General features: G+C 32.4%; 3 protein-coding genes across 5 annotated transcripts in view; 2 read left to right on the forward strand and 1 right to left on the reverse strand.

The window, feature by feature from the left end:
* LOC132735269 (uncharacterized) lies at positions 1-7,875 on the forward strand. Of its 2 annotated transcripts, none has more exons than XM_060722210.1 (2): positions 1-599; positions 7,769-7,875. In XM_060722210.1, exons 1-2 carry the CDS (start codon positions 43-45, stop codon positions 7,818-7,820), a joined length of 609 nt encoding a protein of 202 aa, XP_060578193.1. In that variant the 5' UTR covers positions 1-42; the 3' UTR covers positions 7,821-7,875. The 2 variants fall into 2 exon arrangements, with proteins under 2 accessions (XP_060578193.1, XP_060578192.1); XM_060722209.1 differs by lacking the exon at positions 7,769-7,875 and adding an exon at positions 1,155-1,382.
* LOC132735270 (peroxisomal membrane protein 2-like) overlaps positions 4,245-22,488 on the reverse strand; it is a 27,924-nt gene continuing 9,680 nt past the window's right edge. The window contains exons 4-6 of one of the 2 annotated variants that reach the window (XR_009626429.1): positions 22,062-22,181; positions 16,661-21,134; positions 4,245-4,391 (exon numbers count right to left, since the gene is read on the reverse strand). Coding sequence is in view for 1 of the 2 variants with exons in the window: in XM_060722211.1 (XP_060578194.1) it covers positions 21,054-21,134; positions 22,062-22,181 (201 nt within the window). In the remaining variant the exon portion in view is untranslated. Of the gene's footprint in view, positions 4,392-16,509; positions 21,135-22,061; positions 22,182-22,488 lie in introns of those variants that run through there. The other variant, XM_060722211.1, reaches the window with a different exon arrangement.
* On the forward strand, positions 11,117-14,206 carry LOC132735263 (uncharacterized). The gene is made up of 3 exons (XM_060722201.1): positions 11,117-11,235; positions 11,773-13,603; positions 14,155-14,206. The coding sequence occupies exons 1-3, from the start codon at positions 11,205-11,207 to the stop codon at positions 14,204-14,206; spliced, it is 1,914 nt and encodes a 637-aa protein (XP_060578184.1). The 5' UTR covers positions 11,117-11,204.

Below are 22,488 nucleotides of genomic sequence, written 5' to 3' on the forward strand. Positions count from 1 at the left end.
AATTTGATTGGATACACTCGGCCAATACAACCAATAATCTATATGTTGGCATTTAAAGATATAATTGGTATCGTTTCACTAGCAACTGGCATGTGTCCAATAACCAAACATTACACTTTAGACATATGGACGAAACCATCACGCAAATTTATCACTGTCGGAAAATTAAACTCTAAACAGAGACATAACTTCAACATATTTGAGAAGTCAACAAATGGCGTGCTTAAACACAAAGTATCTAAAGTGCCGCAGATATTCAATCTAAGCCTCGAAGACGAGGGCGTGCCTAATGTCACAACAACAGCAGGCAATCAAAATGTATTTGCAGACGACAGTCAACGAACGGGAAACATATTTGAGAAGTCAACAAATAAACAGCCGCATGGCGTGTTTGAACACCAAGTACCTGAAGTGCCGCAGATATTCAATCTAAGCCTCGAGGACGAGCGCGTGACTAACATCACAACAACAGCAGACGACCAAAATGTGTTTGCAGACGACAGTCAACAAGCGGGAAACGAGAAGATCATTGACGAGTGGGATGATGTAGGTTCGTTTGGGATAATGTCCATCTATTGTAACAGTGAGATTCATTCCGGGTAAGTTAATCAGAAATAAATACATTCTTTAAACAAAATACTAAATCACTATATAAACGCTAAAATTCAATAGAAGTAAAAATTGCTTCGGCTACATGGCTAATTAGTTTCTTTTATGACACTATAATATACACCAAAAATAGAAAGGTTTTGAGAAATAAAAAAAAATACTATTAATTTTGTTGCTAAATGGGCCTTTGAGATACATGTTTACTAAAACGACAATTATAAGCCATTGTATTATACACTGTGTTATAAATGAAATATTGAGAAATTTTGATGATATAAAATGCGTTTTTTCATTTTCAATATTTTTACTGTAAAAAAATTATTTTTTTGCTGCATTGAGACTTATTTTTCGTATTTTCACTGGTGTCTTGCCGGACTACTTTATTCTAAATTTAGCCAATACACACAATTTAAGGGGAAACCTTTCAAATTGTAATGTCAAAAATAGTAAATGGTGTATAATAACCAGAAAATTCAGGTTTTGTTCTATAAATGCAGGATTTATTTTCATCTTGCGTTTATAAGTTATTTTCTTTATTCTTACAGGTATGCCAGATTACCAGCAGACGATTCGCCAGAAAGTATCCAACTGAAATAAAAAAGAGTGCAAAGCTATTATGTGACAAACAGTTTTTTTGTTGTTGTTTTTTTTTAACATGAGAACTACGATGACAGAAAGATCATCCAAGTATAGTTTCAACGAAAGATCTTTAATATAATTTACTGATTATAAATATTTTAAATCAAATTCAAATTTGTCTTTGTTTTCTCCTGAAATATAGTACATTCAAATAAATAATCATCACCTGTCTTACATTTGTACTTTCCTTTTAGTTTTAGGGAATGTGTGTTTGGGGCATATTATCTGTTTCTGGATGATAGTTATTAATAAATAAAATTGATGTTTGAGGTGATTATTGTTAGCTGAACAAAGAACATTGGCGTTTGACAGAACATAGAAAAATGTTCCCCAAGTTTCTTTGATTCATACTCATTGTTTTGACAAAATCTTCTACATTGTTAATATGGATCTAAAAACTACTCTTACCTTTGTTACCATATGTGATAAGATTGTGACTCGGGTCTCAATAATGGGTAATAGAAAAAAAACTAGTTCACATACGTAAGACTTGAAGGAAGTTGATTGAACAGTTCTTTAAACCATGAATCAATTCATGCAATTAAGACTATACACAAATATAATCGGTATATTTCCACAAAATCAACACTAAGTCTTTCTGAATGGTAGTGAACGGCAACAGCTTTTCCACATTGCCTATGTTCCATGGTTTGGTTCAATTGAGTATTTCATTTTAAACCGAGCTTTGTGAATTATTATTTGTGTTGATCGAAAGGAAAGGTTTATAGGACAATGGTATATGACACGATAAAATGGGTCAACATTAATTAACGACATTAGAGAAATCACTCAAAATGTGTCTCCCCATAATAGAAAACACACAAGTTGATATTTGGTGACATAAAAACACAAAGCTTTACTGAAACGCAAAAGAAACAACAACGAAGTTTTATTCGGGGACAAAAAATGTGACTGGATTATTATTATTACATTTCGTATCTTATTCGGTTCTACGTCGCGCCAACACAGCATGGTCTTATAACTATTTCCAGCTATACTGTTGAAGGAAGATCTGAGCTAGTGATTAGAACCAACAATGTTCCGTTTGATATCGCTGTATAGCTAGGATTTACAAAGATATTATTTAGTGAAATAATTTATATACGCCGATATGTATAACTTTAATATGTATGCCACCAGTTCCAAGTCGAACAATGCAGACTACAGTTTAAAGCAGATTTCAGAATTGGTTGCAAATGTGAAGCAACATAGGTCTTTCGTTCTCTGTCTATAATTATGCTAACCAAGAAAAATATTTTATTATACGACGTAATGTATATTAAATAAAGTATGTACACAAATGATTCTTACTCGCTGCGCAATAAGTGATTTCAAAATTCCACTCCTCGAATTTTGTCTATATGAAAACTCCCGAGAACGTCCTTAAAAGCCAAAAGATTGGGATACCGGGCATACATAACTCTGTTAGGGCATTCCTAGGGGAAAAATGACGCAAAATTAAAACAAGCAGATGAAACAAACTATATATTTTTTGCAACAGTATGCTTAAGAACATTAGTGAGAGAGTCCATCTCCAATTTATTGTTTTCATTGTTTTACCATTTGACGCCATCGTTAAAAGAACATGACGTAACGATACTGCCTGCGTTATTACAATGGCAAGGCATAATTTGTTTTCCAAATAAAACACCTTTCTATATGAATAGTCGTTATTATAGAAAGAGAACGGAATTCATGTTTCTTCACATTTGTAACCAATTCTGAAAACTGCTTTAAACTGTAGTCCAAATTTTTGGCTTGGAACTGGTGCCATAATTGTAAATTGAAGAAAAAGTTCAGATTTACGCCATAAATAATTGCAATATAAACATATTTAAGTAGGATTTTGCCTTCCGGAATCCCGGTTGATGTATTCACGACTTTTAATTCATGGCGTAGATCAGAAAACACAAGAAAACGAAATAGCTTCGAACTGAAGTCCACTCGTATACAAGCAACTTTTAAGGTTATACAAAGTGTTTGATCAAACGGCTCATATAAGTACTGAAGGAAAAAATACTATTCTATGGCAAGCTTATATTTTTTTTTCGAAGAATGGTGCATATTCCAAAGAAATCGGTGCAGAAATAAAATACTTACGGCTATTTTTCTTTTCGAATCGAGCAATATTTGTCCGAAAATGACGTCCAGGTCACGTGGTATTGCTACACTGTCTCTAGACTGCATGCCATTGGAATTATAACAACAGAAGTATTACATTTATAAAAAATTGTATTACATGTACAGCTTTCAACAAAGTGAATCCCTGGGGGGACATTATTCATTTATCGGGCCGAAAATCACATTCTGGACCCACACAGCCATTAATTCATCTCTTACCACTGGCATACTTCAGTACTTTATGTGGCATACAAGGGTGCTACACAGCGTAAATAAACGTTAGACCAGTTCTTCCACAGCAGACGACAGTTGTTGTGCATTAAAGATACACTATGCTTAAATTTGATATTTGAAAATACGAGTATTGGTATTACAATAACACAGTATCTTTATAAATAATAACGTTTTGACTGCTATATTCTGGAATAGACCCCGTGGTCTTAACCAGGAATATATATATTAAGATCATTCCATTTTCTTTAGTTTATTATATACAAATTTTATTCCTCAAATATACGGAGGGGTCTAATTTGTAGATTGCTGTTTTGACTTCAAACAAGTAGATATTTTTTTCACTATAAATACTTTTAAATAGGCACAATATTACAAGGACAAACTTTACTTAACCAGTAACAAGGAATGCAGCTTCACATGCATACATGTAGTTTGTATATTCCTTTTATCAAAATTAAACAAATTCAGTAAGAATTTCATAGAAATAAATAAATTTCTGCAATAAAAATATTTTACTTAAAGATGAGCTTAGTACATCTTTAATAAGCCGATAGTTTTACATGACGAGATATATCTGTGTTGACCCTCCATCTCACTGCGAGTGGTGAAGAAGAGGTTACAAAAATCAATCAACGTAAATACTGCTTAAACAATTTTATTTGATTCAAATATATTTCTAGAAAAAAAAACAATTTACAACAATTATCCACATTCATGTAAATAATTTCATATACATGTATACAATCATTTCAAATTATCACAAAAATACACCAAAATACTAAAATAACCTGATATTATAGAAATTTTAAGTTCACTTTAAAGCGGCTCAACTCAAGATGAGTTTACAAATACGAAGTAAGATAAAAAGCCCATTATGGCTCAGAAATATTATGCTATCATTTTTTTTTTCAAATACTACTTTGTTTTCATTTTACAAAACATTACTGCACATCCAACATTCGTTACTTTCTTCTGTTGTAAAGCATCTTACACGCTCTAACTCCATTATTAAAACATAACTAAACACGACGTCGTGTTGGATATTTCTAAAGATAATAATAAATATGCATTTCTGAGGCATAATGTGCCTTTAATAATTCATACGACGTTCTTATTGTAAAGGGAAAGAACTTCAAACCATTGTAATTGCCACAGTAGTCGCCCCTGGACGTTTTGCCAAAAATAACGTCATGACGTCATATAAATTAGCGTAAAAAGACGTTAGCTCTATGGTTTTCAGTTTATTATACAAACGCATATCAACAAACGCAGGAAAGCAAACACATTTAAAAGAATGTCACGAAGCAACGGAACAGCAACAACTTTATAAAATAAGCATGGAAAACGTATCTACAGAGTATTTGAAAGGTAAGAAAAAAGTTTGCTTTACATTGTTATTATCCAGAAATAAAATTGGTTGAAATTACTGCTGATGTACGGGAATAGAATCGTTTTGAAAGTTTACAAATATTTTTTTAATTGTATTTATTTATTTATTTTCTGTATTATTTATTTATTTATTAATTTATTTATTCATGTTGACGGACGAAATTAATTAATCAGATGCTTTTTTTTATATTGTGATTTTCAGCACAAGTTAAATTGCTTTCACTTTGATCAGAATAGGCATCTCTGTACTAGAATAATTTAGCAATTTGTATTGTATGATAGAAAGATCAACAACAACACGTAAATAGAACTTATTTTATGTATCAAATATCCGTATTACTGTACAACTTTTTTGTGTTATTGGTTTGTCTGCTTTTTGTAAGTTTTCCCATTTTCTCAATTTCAGAATTGTCTTGTACAACAAAAGATCAAGGTTTCAACAGGGAATTGTTAGAAAATGCAGGTCACTTACCACACACAGATAGTGCCGGAGATGGTCCTGATATATCAGATGTCATTGTTGACATATCTAAAGTTACAGAGGAAGATGTTTCTATCAATAACGATACCAGTGAAAGATTTGTCAGCGTGCTTGAAAGGCGAAGAATGATGAGAAAATTAGAGGAGGAAAAGGAAATTGATTGGAAAGTATCTGGAAAAGTAGAAGAGGAAGAAATGAAAAGTAAGGTTGAAAGTCTTTTAAGTAAACTAAAAGTCCGTTTTAGTGAGGAAAAGGAAGCCAGAAAGAGTGTAGTAAAACCAAACCGTTCTTACTATAATTTCTGTAATAGTGTAGACGCTTTCTTAAGACATATTGAAAAACCGAAAACTGATATCAAGTACTCGGAAGTCAATGATGATTCACGAGGTGAAGAACTTTATAGTTTTGGTATCAGACCCGCAAGTATTAGTAAAAATAGAAAAGTCAGATCATTCGACACCCCTGTGAAAGATGGTGGTATAAATACCCTGACAACAAATGAAAACGACGATGAGGTAATTGAGAAAGATATAGATAGTGTTGTGGAAAGCGGCAAAAAAACTTCTGTAGGTAAAGAAGTTATTGAGTTTCATATCGGGCATATCGTTGATGGCACACTGTTTGATCAAGCTAGCCAATTTCCAGCCACTCTCGATGATAGTTCCTCATCCCCTGACGACAAAATATGTCCAGCCATTTTTACAGGCATCGCTTTGCTATATCACGAAGCAGACGACAATATTTTGGTGCAGGATATATTCGACAATATGTTTCTGCGGGGATTAGACGATAATATTGTATTACAAGGAAATGACGAATGTCAGTTTACTCCGATTGCTAACGATATATGGACATACGAAAATCTCAGTCCATTGCAATGTGGAAAATTTCTTTGTCCAAGAGACATGCCAATGTTTTTCAAAGAAATATACCCGCAAAATAAGTCTCAAATTACCAAGAATTCACAAGCAATCAATCACACAAATGCTTCCATTGTACCATTTACAGAAACAGTCCCGTTTACAAAAAGGTACTCATCAATTTGCAAAATAAACGTAACTGTTCCATTGAGATATCTGAAGAAAATAGTCAACGACGGCGCATATCAGTTCTTAATATATACAAAACTGATATCAAAGGAAGTTTATGGTTTTCCAGAAGACGAAAATCTGATTGGATACACTCGGCAAATACGGTTGGCATTTAAAGATATAATTGGTATCATTTCACTAGCAACTGGCATGTGTCCAATAACCAAACATTACACTTTAGACATATGGACGAAACCATCACGCAAATTTATCACTGTCGGAAAATCAAATTCTAAACAGAGACATGACTTCAACATATTTGAGAAGTCAACAAATGGCATGTTTAAACACAATGTATCTAAAGTGCCGCAGATATGCAATCTAAGCCTCGAAGACGAGCTCGTGACTAATGTCACAACAGCAGACGATAAAAATGTATTTGCAGACGACAGTCAACGAACGGGAAACATATTTGAGAAGTCAACAAATAAACAACCGCATGGCGTGTTGGAACACCAAGTACCTGAAGTGCCGCAGATTTTCAATCTTAGCCGCGAAGACGAGCGCGTGACTAAAATCACAACAACAACAGCAGACGATCAAAATGTATTTGCAGACGACAGTCAACAAACAGGAAACGAGAAGATTATTGACGAATGGGATGATGTAGGTTCGTTTGGGATAATGTCCATCTGTTGTAACAGTGAGATTCATTCCGGGTAAGTTAAAGGCACATTAAACTCAGAAATAAAAAACTAAATCACCTAATAAAATAAACGCTAAAATTCAATAGAAGTAAAACATGATTCAGTTATATGGCCAATGAGTAACGTTGAAGACCTTGTAATATGCAGCAAAATCGAAACTTCAAAGATTTTGAGAAATAAAAAAATTCGATTATTTTTGTCGCTAAATGGGACTTTAAGATACATGTTTACTTGAATGACAATAACGAGCCATTTTATTATATACTGTGATAAAAATGAATATTGATAAATCTTAATGATGTAAAATGCGTTTTTACATATTTTTACTGTAAAAAATTATTTTTCGCTGCATTGAAACATATTTTTCGTATTTTCACTGGTGTCTTGCCGGACTACTAATATTCACAATTTATGTGAAAACTTTCAAATTGTAATGTCAAAAAATAGAAAACTGTAAATAATAAACAGAAAATTTAAGTTTTTCCTACAAGTACAGAATTTATTTTCATCTTGTGTTTGTTAAATTGAGTTTATAAGTTATTTCATTGTTCTTATAGGTATGCCAGAGTATCAGCAGACGATACAACCGGAAGTGTCCAACTGAAGTAAAGAGAGTGAAAAGTTACTATGTGACAATCAGTTATTTTTTAACATAAAGAATTACGATGACAGCTACATCATCAATGCATATTTTCAACGCACGAACTTTGATATAAATAACTGATTATAAATATTTTTGAATTAAATTAAAATTTGTCTTTTTTTCTCTCCTGAAATAGAGGACTTTCAAATTAATAATCAACCGCCCTTTCCAGTCATCTGTCTTGCATTTGCACTAGAGAATGTGCATTGTTTGTTCCTGTGTGATATTTAAAAAAAATGGTATCGGTATTCAATGATGTTTTAGATGTTTTATTGTTAGCTGGACAAAGAAAAGTGCCGTTCAGCAGAACAGAGAAAATTGTCCCCGTGTTTTTTTATTCATACTCATTACTTTGACAAAATCTTCCACATTGTTAATACGAATTTGTTTTCTTCGTCGTGCTAAAAACTACTCTTTCCATTTAATAAGATTGTGAATTATGGATAATGAAAAAACTAGTTCACATACGTAAAACTTACATGAATCAATTCATGCAATTAAGCCTATACACAAATATCATCGGTATATTTCCACCAAATCATCACGTAGTATAACAGAATGGTATTCGCCGACGGCTCACATTGCCGATGGTGACAGCACCTTTTCGATGGTTCAAATGAGTATTTTATTTTAAACCGAGCTTTGTGAACTATTATTTGTCTTGATCCAAAGAAAAGAATATTGGAGACAATTGTACATGACACGATGAAATGGACAACCTTTAACTGAACCGTTGAGAAATTGCTCAAAAAATGTGTGTCCTCGTAATAGAAAACATTTGGTGACAAAATAACTACGGAAGACAATAGGGGCCATGTAACACCGTAAAACGTCCGTACCGCAAAACATACGCGTGTGGACGTTTTGCACATGTGGATGTTTTGCGGTGCATATCGTACTTAGTATGTTTTGTGGCGAGAGTGTGTCTTTGCGTCGCATATCGTCCATATTTTCTGTATTAAAATATATTCATTATAAACGTTACTTTTATTGGTTCTGTCACTTTCATATTGTTTCAGGTAAAGATATGACGAAATTAACATAAAAGTGCAATATTTTTGTGATCCTATATAATTCTTTTTTATTTAAAAAATATAAAAACGATGATATTGAAGTAAATGTAATAATAGTGCGCATTTTTGCTTGACGCAACTCAAATATTTTGAACTGCAAATCTAGTAAATGCAAGTTTGAAATTGTCATAAAACATAACTTTGAAAAATGATTCAATTTATAGATTAGTTGGAAAGTCCGTCTTTTTACTAAAACCGTATTATTTTATCGCCTGAAGAACAAACATTTCGTCTATAAGTGACATAGATGATGTGTAATAGAGTATATTATAACAAACATTCTTCCGCATAGGAAATGATGAAAAAGAAGTTCAATGTGTTCTATTGATAAAAACTAAAGCTTATTTTTTAATATCGTAATGTAAGCGTTTTGTTTGAATGCCATAATGTAATTTTATAAATGAACAATGTAATTTTATAATTGAACAAAGCAAAAAGGTCATGGTGGCCTTATATCGCCAGGCTCCGCATGACAAGGGTAGATAGCATTGAATATTACAAATAAAAAGCAAGTACATTGCATGTACTTGGTCAGAATCTGGGTAACTGATATCAGTACTCAATACTACGTCTGAAATGGTCATCAATATCCAAATATCTGCAAATGACAAAGATATGGTAATTTAAGCAAAATTCAATAGTGACCTTGAGGTCAAGGTCATTTCAAGGTCAATATCATGGTTGAACTATTCAAGATGTCCGTCCTGTCATATAAATGTATGAAAGACATCTGATCATTGATAACAAAGAAATGGCAGTTTTATCACAATTCAATAATTTGACTTTAAAATATGTCTTTATTTTTATTATTCAAAGGCAAATAACTCTTGATATACATGTATTCAGTCGTTTTAGCTCATAAATGAACTTGATCGATGTCTATTGTTATACATATTCGGTATGATTTTTTTTAAGAATGGAGAAGAAACGAAAGCACTAACAAGGTGAAATATAGTGCGTTTCTTGTTAGTTAGTTTTTTGTTTGTTTTTTTTTTAGATATAGTCTATAATCTAACTTTGTTGAGATTTTATGGTCATAGATATTCTGTTGAAAATTGTCAAGATTGAAGAAGAAATGAAAGCGTTTGAGTGGTAACAGATATTGTAATTCAAGGGCAGATTACACTAGACATATTGCTTAGGGTATGTGTATGTGAGTGGTAACAAGCTTAATTTGGACAGACAGCAGACAAACAGACGCATACTCAGGTACTCGGACCTAAGTGGTGTTTCTTTGAATCAAGTATGTTCAAGGATCTTTGAATTATTTTGTGCTAAATCACCAATTAGGCTAAAACTTCAACCGCTTCTCCTTAAAAAACCATTGTTAAATAAGAACAACATTTTTTACTTATGGTAGCCATTCGTCAAATTATACAATATATGTATTATTTTAATTACAGGGGTGTTATTCCAGACTTCACCGTCACTTGTTACTATCTCACCGTTTATGAATACAACAGAAGCGGCATCAACTTTGAACTTTACTTTAAATACAACTTTATCATCCTTGTTCTATAGTTCACAATCTTAAAAACATTTTACAGTTCATAATCTTTTAAAGTAATACCTCTTTTCATTTATAAACAGACTTTACCCTTTATATTTTGTGTCTCAAATATCATATACATTTCAACATAATTATTATTATTATATAATTATGTAGATTTTTTTCTAAATTTTGTCGCATTTATTATATATATGATTTTATAAAATAAAGATGTTTTTATAATAGTTGAGTGTTAAGTTTTAAGTTCACTTTAAAGCGGCTCAACTCGAGATGAGTTTACAAATACAAAAACAGATTAAAGGCCCATTATGGCTCAGAAATGCTATCTTTTTTGTTTCTTTCAAATACTACTTTGTTTACATTTTGCAACATTTACTACACATTACTGCACATCCAACATTCGTTACCTTTCATCTTTCACGCTCTAACTCCATTATTTAAACATTACTAAACACATGTTGGACATTTCTAAAGATAATAATAGATATGCATTTCTGAGACATAATGTGCCTTTAATAATTCATACGACGTTCTTATTGTAAAGGGAAAGAACTGCAAACCATTGCAATTAACACAGTAGTCGCCCCTGGACGTTATGTCAAAACTAGCGTCATGACGTCTAAAAGTAGCGTAAAAAGACGTTAGCTCTATGGTTTTCAGTTTATTATACAAACGCATATCAACAGACGCATTTTAACGCAGGAAAGCAAACACATTTAAAAGAATGTCACGAAGCAACGGAACAGCAACAACTTTATAAAATAAGCATGGAAAACGTATCTACAGAGTATCTGAAAAGTAAGAAAAAAGTTTGCTTTACATTGTTATTATCCAGAAATAAAATTGGTTGAAATTACTGCTGACGGTAGGGGTAGAGCTCTATAGAATCATTTTGAAATATTTCTTAAATCGTTTAATAATTTATTTATTTTATTTTATTTATTTTATTTTATTTTATTTATTTATTTATTTATTTATTTATTTATTTATTTATTTATTTATTTATTTATTTATTTATTTATTTATTTATTTATTCATTTATCATTATCTGAGTGATTTGATCGACGGAATTTATTTATTTATCATTTTTTTACATATTGTGAATTTAAGGACAACATTAACCTATTTCACGTTGGTCAGAATGGGCATCCCTATACTAAAATAATTTAGCGATTTATATTTGATAATAGAAAGATCAACAACAACACCTAAATAAAACTTGTTTTAACAATGATCAATAATACGGATCACTGTAAACCTATTGAAGTAATTGTTTGTTTATGGTTTTTTTTTGTGTTTGTTTGTAAGTTTTCCCTTTCTCTCACTCATTTTCAGAGTTGTCAACTAACCAAGGTTTCAACAGCGAATTGTTAGACAATGCAGGTCACTTTCCACACACCGATGGTGCCGGTGATAGTTCTGATATATCAGATATTGTTGATGACATATCTAAAGTTACAGAGGAAGATGATTCTATCAATAACGATACCAGTGAAAGATTTGTCAGCGTGCTTGAAAGGCGGAGAATGATGAGAAAATTAGAGGAGGAAAAGGAAATTGATTGGAAAGTATCTGGAAAAGTAGAAGAGGAAGAAATGAAAAGTAAGGTTGAAAGTCTTTTAAGTAAACTAAAAGTCCGTTTTAGTGAGGAAAAGGAAGCTAGAAAGAGTATAGTAAAACCAAACCGTTCATACTATAATTTCTGTAATAGTGTTGACGCTTTCTTAAGGCATATTGAAAAACCGAAAATTGATATCAAGTACTCGGAAGTCAACGATGATTCACAAGGTGAGGAACTTTATAGTTTCTGTATTAGACCCGCAAGTGTTGGTAAAAATAGAAAAATCAGATCATTCGACACACCTGTAAATGATAGTGATATCAATACCCTGACAACGAAGGAAATCGACAGTGAGGTAACCGAGAAAGATATAGATGATGTTGAAATCGGCAAAGAAAATTCTGTAATTAAAGAAGCTATTGAGTCGCATATTGAACATGCCGGTAATGACGCACTGTTGGACAAAGCGAGCATATTTCAAGCAACTCTCGACTATGATTCCTCATTCTCTGACGACAAAATGTGTCCAGCCATATTTACAGACGACACTTTGCCATACCACGAAGCAGACGACAATATTTTGGAGCAGGATATATTCGACAATATGTTACAGCGGGAATCAGAAGACAATATTGCATTACAAGGAAATGAGGGATGTCAGTTTTATCCGATTGCTAACGATATGTGGACATACGAAAATCTCAGTCCGTTTCAATGTGTTAAATTCAGTCATGGTCCAAGAAACATGTCAATGCTCTTTAAAGAAGTATACCCGCAAAATATGTCTCCAATTACCCAGAATTCACCAGCGATCGATCACACAAATGCTTCCATTGTACCATTTACAGAAACAGTCCCGTTTACAAAAAGGTACTCATCAATTTGCGGAATAAACATGACTGTTCCATTGAAATGTCTGAAGAAAATAGTCAAATACTACGCATATCAGTTCTTGATATATGCTAAACCGACATCAAAGAAAGCTTATGGTTTTCCAGCAGGCGAAAATCTGATTGGATACACTCGGCCAATACAACCAATAATCTATATGTTGGCATTTAAAGATATAATTGGTATCATTTCACTAGCAACTGGCATGTGTCCAATAACCAAACATTACACTTTAGACATATGGACGAAACCATCACGCAAATTTATCACTGTCGGAAAATTAAACTCTAAACAGAGACATAACTTCAACATATTTGAGAAGTCAACAAATGGCGTGTTTGAACACCAAGTATCTAAAGTGCCGCAGATATTCAATCTAAGCCTCGAAGACGAGGGCGTGCCTAATGTCACAACAACAGCAGACAATCAAAATGTATTTGCAGACGACAGTCAACGAACGGGAAACATATTTGAGAAGTCAACAAATAAAAAGCCGCATGGCGTGTTTGAACACCAAGTACCTGAAGTGCCGCAGATATTCAATCTAAGCCTCGAAGACGAGCGCGTGACTAACATCACAACAACAGCAGACGACCAAAATGTGTTTGCAGACGACAGTCAACAAGCGGGAAACGAGAAGATCATTGACGAATGGGATGATGTTGGTTCGTTTGGGATAATGTCCATCTATTGTAACAGTGAGATTCATTCCGGGTAAGTTGAAGACACATTAAACTCAGAAATAAAAACATTTTTAAACAAAATACTTAATATAAACGCTAAAATTCAATAGAAGTAATACATGGCTAATCAGTAACTTTTATGACACTATAATATACACCAAAAATAGAAAGGTTTTGAGAAATAAAAAAAAAATACTATTAATTTTGTTGCTAAATGGGCCTTTGAGATACATGTTTACTAAAACGACAATTATAAGCCATTGTATTATACACTGTGTTATAAATGAAATATTGAGAAATTTTGATGATATAAAATGCGTTTTTTTTTCATTTTCAATATTTTTACTGTAAAAAAATTTTTTTTTGCTGCATTGAGACTTATTTTTCGTATTTTCACTGGTGTCTTGCCGGACTACTTTATTCTAAATTTAGCCAATACACAAAATTTAAGGGGAAACCTTTCAAATTGTAATGTCAAAAATAGTAAATGGTGTATAATAACCAGAAAATTCAGGTTTTGTTCTATAAATGCAGGATTTATTTTCATCTTGCGTTTATAAGTTATTTTCTTTATTCTTACAGGTATGCCAGATTACCAGCAGACGATTCGCCAGAAAGTATCCAACTGAAATAAAAAAAGAGTGCAAAGCTATTATGTGACAAACAGTTTTTTTGTTGTTGTTTTTTTTAACATGAGAACTACGATGTCAGAAAGATCATCCAAGTATAGTTTTTAACGAAAGATCTTTAATATAATTTTCTGATTATAAATATTTTAAATCAAATTAGAATTTGTCTTTGTTTTCTCCTGAAATATAGTACATTCAAATAAATAATCATCACCTGTCTTACATTTGCACTTTCCTTTTAGTTTTAGGGAATGTGTGTTTGGGGCATATTATCTGTTTCTGGATGATAGTTTTTAAAAAATAAAATTGATGTTTGAGGTGATTATTGTTAGCTGAACAAAGAACATTGGCGTTTGACAGAACATAGAGAAATGTTCCCCAAGTTTCTTTGATTCATACTCATTGTTTTGACAAAATCTTCTACATTGTTAATACGGATCTAAAAACTACTCTTTTCTTTGTTACCATCTGTGGTAAGATTGTGACTCCGGTCTCAATAATGGGTATTGAAAAAAACTAGTTCACATAGGTAAAACTTGATGGAAGTTGATTGAACAGTTCTTTAAACCACGAATCAATTCATGCAATTAAGAATATACAGAAATATAATCGGTATATTTCCACAAAATCAACACTAAGTCTTTCTGAATGGTAGTGAACGGCAACAGCTTTTCCACATTGCCTATGTTCCATGGTTTGGTTCAATTGAGTATTTCATTTTAAACCGAGCTTTGTGAATTATTGTTTGTGTTGACCGAAAGGAAAGGTTTATTAGGACAATGGTATATGACACGATAAAATGGGTCAACATTAACGAAATTAGAGAAATCACTCAAAATGTGTCTCCTCATAATAGAAAACACACAAGTTGATATTTGGTGACATAAAAACACAAAGCTTTACTGAAACGCAAAAGAAACAACAACGAAGTTTTATTCGGGGACAAAAAAATGTGACTGGATTATTATTATTACATTTCGTATCTTATTCGGTTCTACGTCGCGCCAACACAGCATGGTCTTATAACTATTTCCAGCTTTACTGTTGAAGGAAGATCTGTGCTAGTGAGTAGAACCAACAATGTTCCGTTTGATATAGCTGTATAGCTTTCTCACATGAAAGAATCTGAGACATTAGAGAACCTATAGCGGTGAGAGGCAAACCCTGTGCTCTATAGAATGTCATGGGAATTTAATACAAAAGGAATATTAAAGTTATTGAAAACAGTATTACTGTATTACATGTATGTGAAACCCTCGAGGTACATTATTTATTTAACGGGTCGTTTATCACCTTCTGGTCCTACTCAGCGTCTTTTTACCTCTTATAATTGGCCTCAGGTGCCCCTCTGTGCGTTTTTCCAGGAACAAACGGGCACCTGAGCAGAGGCACCGACGTTCCGCAAGCTTGCTGAATAGCTTTCTCACATGAAAGAATCCGAGACGCTTGAGTGACCCGAACCTACAGCGATGAGGGACAAGCCCAGAGTTCTCTAGACTGCCTGTCATTGGAATTATAACAACAGAAGTATTACATTTATAGAAAATTGTATTACATGTACAGCTTTCAACAAAGTGAAGCCCTGGGGGGTTATTCATTTATCGGGCCGAAAATCACCTTCTGGTCCTACACAGCCATGAATTCATCACTTACCACTGGCATACTTCAGTTCTTTATGTGGCATACAAGGGTGCTACACAGCCTAAATAAACGTTAGACCAGTTCTTCCACAGCAGACGACAGTGGTTGTGCATTAAAGATACACTATACTTAAATTTGATATTTGAAAATACGAGTATTGGTATTACAATAACACAGTCTCTTTATAACTAATAAAGTTTTGACTGCCATATTCTGGAATAGACCAGACCAGGAATATATACATGTATATTAAGATCATTCCATTATCTTTAGTTTATTATATACAAATTTTATTCCTCAAATATACGGAGGGGTCTAATTCGTAGATTGCTGTTTTGACTTCAAACAAGTAGATATTTTTTTCACTATAAATACTTTTAAATAGGCACAATATTACAAGGACAAACTTTACTTAACCAGTAACAAGGAATGCAGCTTCCTATGCATACATGTAGTTTGTATATTCCTTTTATCAAAATTAAACAAATTCAGTAAGAATTTCATAGAAATAAATAAATAAATTTCTGCAATAAAAATATTTTACTTAAAGATGAGCTTAATACATCTTTAATTAGCCGATAGTTTGACATGACGAGATATATCTGTGTTGACCCTCCATCTCACTGCGAGTGGTGAAGAAGAGGTTACAAAAATCAATCAACGTAAATACTGCTTAAACAATTTTATTTGATTCAAATATATTTCTAGAAAAAACAATTTACTACAATTATCCACATTCATGTAAATAATTTCATAAACATGTATACAATCATTTCAAATTATCACAATCATAAATTTACCAAAAATACTAAAATTACCTGATATTATAGAAATTTACAACAAATCTTACAAAATACTGTTTGATAAAAATAAAAAGTAAAAACCTTTACCATACTTTTGAAGTGAATTCAACTCTTTTTTGACATATTTTTGGGACTTAATGGGCCTTTAATGGACATAACACAAGTTGTCTATAGGACCCTTTCCAGTCCTTGATCATGAAAAAAAACCAACAACAACATTTATATCACAAACTCATGTCCAAGAATGGATATACCAATTATTATGTCAAAAACATAATAATATGTTCAATTTTATATTTTACAATGCAAAAGTAATCAATAATCCACATGAAAATTTCTATAAATACAAGTACGGTTCAAAATGTATTGGTAGCGTTCAAATTTTAAACAGAGCCGGGCAGTCATTTTATAATTACGGTAAGTTAGTAGTTTTTATATTTTAACCTTAAACGTTTTCATTATTAACTATTGGTAAGTCCTTATTTTAATAGCATTAATATATTCAAAGATTTACATGATCAAAATATATTTTTGTCCTCAAGTGGTATGGAAGAGGTAATAAAAATAAACAAAAATGTAAATTAATCTGCAAGTGACCGACTAATAAACCTGCACAATTTCAGAATCAGGGGCTAGCGATACATTAGGCTCAAAATCCAAGGTTAATTGTCAAAGAGTTATTTCCCCTAGCCAAAGGATCGAACCTGCAACCCCTTGGTTACAAATCTGATGGTCTTGCTCTTGAGCTAAGCGGGCCAGCTATAAATTTTAAAGGTTTGTATGTATTTAATCCACAGCTTCAAATGATATAAGTATATTTGCAGCATAAAAAATTTGTTGACCTTGCAATATGTATAATTATATATACATGTATTATATAACTCTATGAGCTTTCAATGATACAGATCATAACAAATAAGCCTCTGTCTTAAATATAAACATATGTAGTAAAACAATTCTGCTAAAATACAGAAAATATGTGACTTATTAAATCATCTACATATGTATTTAAATACAGAATATACTAACATGCTAGTATAAAAAAAAAACGATAAAAAAGCAAAAGTGCAAAAAGTATAATGAACATGAAAATTACATTAAAATTAAATTACATTCCATCATAGATTTCATGCTTAACAAAAAAATCAAAAGTATAGACTTCCAAATATAGATATTAAAAGTAAAAACATTTTTGTTAAGTATTTTGATTTAATTTTCATACGACATGTGTTGTCACAACCTAGGTATGGCAGTTCTGCTTCACTCAGTTACTTATGGTAACAGTAAATGTTTAGAAAAGCTGTTCAGGAACCACTGGTAATAAGTCAACCAAGTAAGAATTTTTTTACCCCAAAACTGTCCTCAAAAATCTTATTTATTACCAAATGAAAAAAAAAAAAAAAAAAATAGACAATAAATTTGTCAGGTTTTAAGTTTACAATCATGTGTTGCCAGAAATCAATACTCTTGCAAGGATTCCAATAAAATATTAAAGCTAAATACCAAAATTTAAGCAAATAATAACGGATAAATATGAAATGAGACATGACATAGTGCTTTCTTTTCAAAAGTAGTCTCCCTTTTGTAAAACTCCTGTAAAATTGGGTAAAAGTTATTCCCCCTTACTAAAACAACTCCATTTGTACCTGATTATTGCTACAAGCATACAACAGTACAGTACTACTGTTGTACAATAAAAACATAAAGCTTTGATTCCTTTTTTGTTTATATTCCTTTGTTGTTTATCTAAAACTACACACCATTAAAAGTTGAACCAAAAAGTTTTTAAAAAAATCTAACATTAGAAAACAAGAGGGCCATGATGGCCCTGAGGTCGCTCACCTGTATATAGGCCCCCCCCACCCCCGGGCCAATTTTTACCCAAGGGCTTTTATTTGTTTATTTGAACAGACTTGGTAGACACCCATAAGAAGATGTTTCATGCTAAACATCTAAGTTCTAGCTTATTGGGTTTTTTAAAAGAAGATTTTTTAAGTTTTTACTATACACATATAGTTAAAAACAATGACACCCCTGGGGCAGGGCCAGTTTTGACCCCCGGGCTTTTATTTGAACAAACTTTGTAGATATTTACTTAAAGATGTTTCATGCTTAATATCTAAACTCTAGCTATTTGGGTTTTTTCAAAGAAGATTTTTAAGTTTTTGCTATACACATATAAGGAAAATCAATGACCCCCCCCCCCCCGAGCAGGGCCAGTTTTGACCCCAGGGCTTTTATTTGAACATACTTGGTAGACATCATTAGAACATGTTTCATGCTAAATATCTTAGCTCTAGCTCTTTGAGTTCTTAAAAAGAAGATTTTAAGTTTTTACTATATGCATATAGGGAAATTCAATGACCCCCTGGGGCGGGGCCAATTTTGACCCCAGGGCTTTTATTTAAACAAACTTGGTAGACACTTATTAGAAGATGTTTCATGCTAAATATCTTAGCTCTAGCTCTTTGGGTTCTTTAAAAGAAGATTTTTTAAGTTTTTACTATATGCATATAGGGAAAATCTATGACCCCCTGGGGCGGGGTCAATTTTGACCCCAGGGCTTTTATTTGAACAAACTTGGTAGACACTCACTAGAAGATGTTTTATGCCAAATATCTAAGCTCTAGCTCTTATGGTCTTTAAAAGAAGATTTTTTAAGTTTTTACTATATGCATATAGGGAAAATCAATGACTCCCCGGGGTGGGGCCAATTTTGACCCAAGGGCTTTTATTTGAACAAACTTGGTAGACACTTACTAGAAGATCTTTCATGCTAAATATCTTAGCTCTAGCTCTTTGGGTTCTTTAAAAGAAGATTTTTTAAGTTTTTACTATATGCATATAGGGAAAATCAATGACCCCCTGGGGCGGGGCAAATTTTGACCCCAGGGCTTTTATTTGAACAAACTTGGTAGACATTCACTAGAAGATGTTTCATGCTTAATATCTAAGCTCTAGCTCTTACGGTTCTTTAAAAGAAGATTTTTAAGTTTTTACTATATGCATATAGGGAAAATCAATGACCCCCCGGGGCGGGGCCAATTTTGACCCCAGGGCTTTTATTTGAACAAACTTGGTAGACACTCACTAGAAGATGTTTTCATGCCAAATATCTTAGCTCTAGCTCTTTGGGTTCTTTAAAAGAAGATTTTTTTAAGTTTTTACTATATGCATATAGGGAAAATCAATGACCCCCTGGGGCGGGGCCAATTTTGACCCCAGGGCTTTTATTTGAACAAACTTGGTAGACACTCACTAGAAGATGTTTCATGCCAAATATCTAAGCTCTAGCTCTTAGGGTTGTTTAAAAGAAGATATTTAAAGATTTTTCTTTCGGTTGCCATGGCAACCAGAGTTCTGCATGGAATTAAATTCTTTGAACAATTTTTAAAGGTGACCACCAAAGGAACATTCCTGTGAAGTTTGGATGAAATTGGCTCAGTGGTTTATGAGGAGATGTCATTTAAAGCAAAAGTTGCCGGACGGACGGACAACGGACGGACGGACGCCGGACGAAAAGCGATCACAAAAGCTCACCCTGTCACTTTGTGACAGGTGAGCTAAAAAGTTAAATATCCATGACATATATCAAAATTACTTCAATGCCTTTCATATAGGTAATATGCCAAAAATTAAAAATCAACTATTTCAATAATTTTTTCAACATTTTTGTACCCTGTTACATACTGACTAAGGGATATCTTAGGTAAATCATGTACATTGTAAGTTGCCTTATACAAGCTTGTATGTATTTCTTTGATCAACTGACAATATTTGTATTATAGTAACATTTTCAAAAAATTTAAAAAAAAATTGGTTAAAATCTAGTGATAATGAGTTGCTTTGATACTTTTATCATAGTCGAAGGATTAAAGCAGCCTTCGACTTTTCTTTAGCTTAAATATGTTATTTTAAGATAAATTGTTTCATATATTATTGTCAATCAAAAGAATTAAGGCATAAAGGGCAGAAAATGAAATTTACCCCCGTTAAAATACATACACACTAAGGAAACCCTGTGACACCTCTAATCTACCGGTCCACTCTATATATGTAAATTAGTAAAGCGGACACTTTGTTTCCCGAAACGAATGTCACTGCCATGTTATAAATAGCTCTTTGGACGCTCAACTGTGAAAAGGCTCAACAGTGATATGACACACTTTTTCAAGATAAAGTTACTGAAATACTTAGTTCGAAACAACACAGAATTGTTTTACCTACAAAAAAATAAAAGGTAAAGGCCGCTTCAAGATTCACGACCATTTGACAAATATGTATATACACAATGACTATGCATGAATACAGGGTTATTGACTGTATTTTACACACAGTATAATTATATCACATGATTAAATGCAGCCAATGAATGGTCACTATATACACATGTCTATATTTAGATTTTTCACACTCCCATCTGACGTCTTTTCACTGCTACAAACACTGACCAGAACAGTCCAACCATGTTTCCAAATAATACACGGTACTGAAAAATAAAAATATTGAAGTAATATAACACAGTACTGAAATACAAATATATGGAAGTAATATAACACAGTACTGAAATACAGATATATAGAAATAATATAACACAGTACTGAAATACAGATATATAGAAATAATATAACACAGTACTGAAATACATATATATAGAAGTAATATAACACAGTACTGAAATACAGATATATAGAAATAGTATAACACAGTACTGAAATACAGATATATAGAAATAATATAACACAGTACTGAAATACAGATATATAGAAATAGTATAACACAGTACTGAAATACAGATATATAGAAATAATATAACACAGTACTGAAATACAGATATATAGAAATAGTATAACGTCATAGTACTGAAATACAGATATATAGAAATAATATAACACAGTACCGAAATACAGATATATAGAAATAATATAACACAGTACTGAAATACAGTTTACATTTTGCTACACTTATGACATTATTTCCCTTGAAGCTCTACTCTATAAGCATATAAGATAAGCATCTGACATGCAATAAATTCATTAGTGCAATATTAAAAGTATAAAACATATGGTCTGTCATTTTTAAAGAAGAATTTGTATATGAACAGTGTTCATTTCTGAGGCATGATGTCCCTTTAAATTTGTTTTCAGGAAAGTGGGGGGTAGGCCAAGTGGTTATGGTGTCTGCCTCTCAACCCTGGGATCATCATTCATAGGTCCGAGCCCTAATCGTTTCACAACCATGTTTCTTAATATGACACCAGTACTGGCTGGTTTCAGGAAGCCGACTGGAAAGTGTTTAAAATAAAATAAGTTGCAAGAACTTGTTTCGCAATCCAGCTTAAATACGTATGTTTAAACCACATTTATTTTTTGAGTCAAAACAAGTCTGAACACATAGGAAATCAAAGGGCACTCACTCTAACTGGAATGTAATTAACGTTTATAAATGTGAAGATTGTCCACACTTTCCAATTCATCTTTAAGATCGTCCAGAACTGGGTTCGTATTTTTTCCATAGCAACTGCTGAACCTTGACCCTACAATAATAAATAGTATACAATTATACCTAAATCAGAGTTTCTTGGTAATAACTGAGCAGAATGCTGTCCAAGACCAAAATATACTTAAAGTGGCCTTCAGCTTTTCTCAAGGTTACATATGTTATTTTTAGATGAATTGTTTCATAAAATTGTCAAATCAAAAGAATTATGGTGGAAAATGAAAACTGCCGATGACAAAATACATAAACATAGTTTTTGAAAACATTGAATACAACTTTTCCACTTCTTTTGGTAAAATTATCTTAACCTTGTGAATTTCTTAAATAGACTTGTCCATGATTAT

Source organism: Ruditapes philippinarum, unplaced genomic scaffold (genome assembly GCF_026571515.1).
Source record: "Ruditapes philippinarum isolate M1 unplaced genomic scaffold, ASM2657151v2 ctg295_1_1_1_1, whole genome shotgun sequence".
Taxonomy (NCBI): Eukaryota; Metazoa; Mollusca; class Bivalvia; order Venerida; family Veneridae; genus Ruditapes; species Ruditapes philippinarum.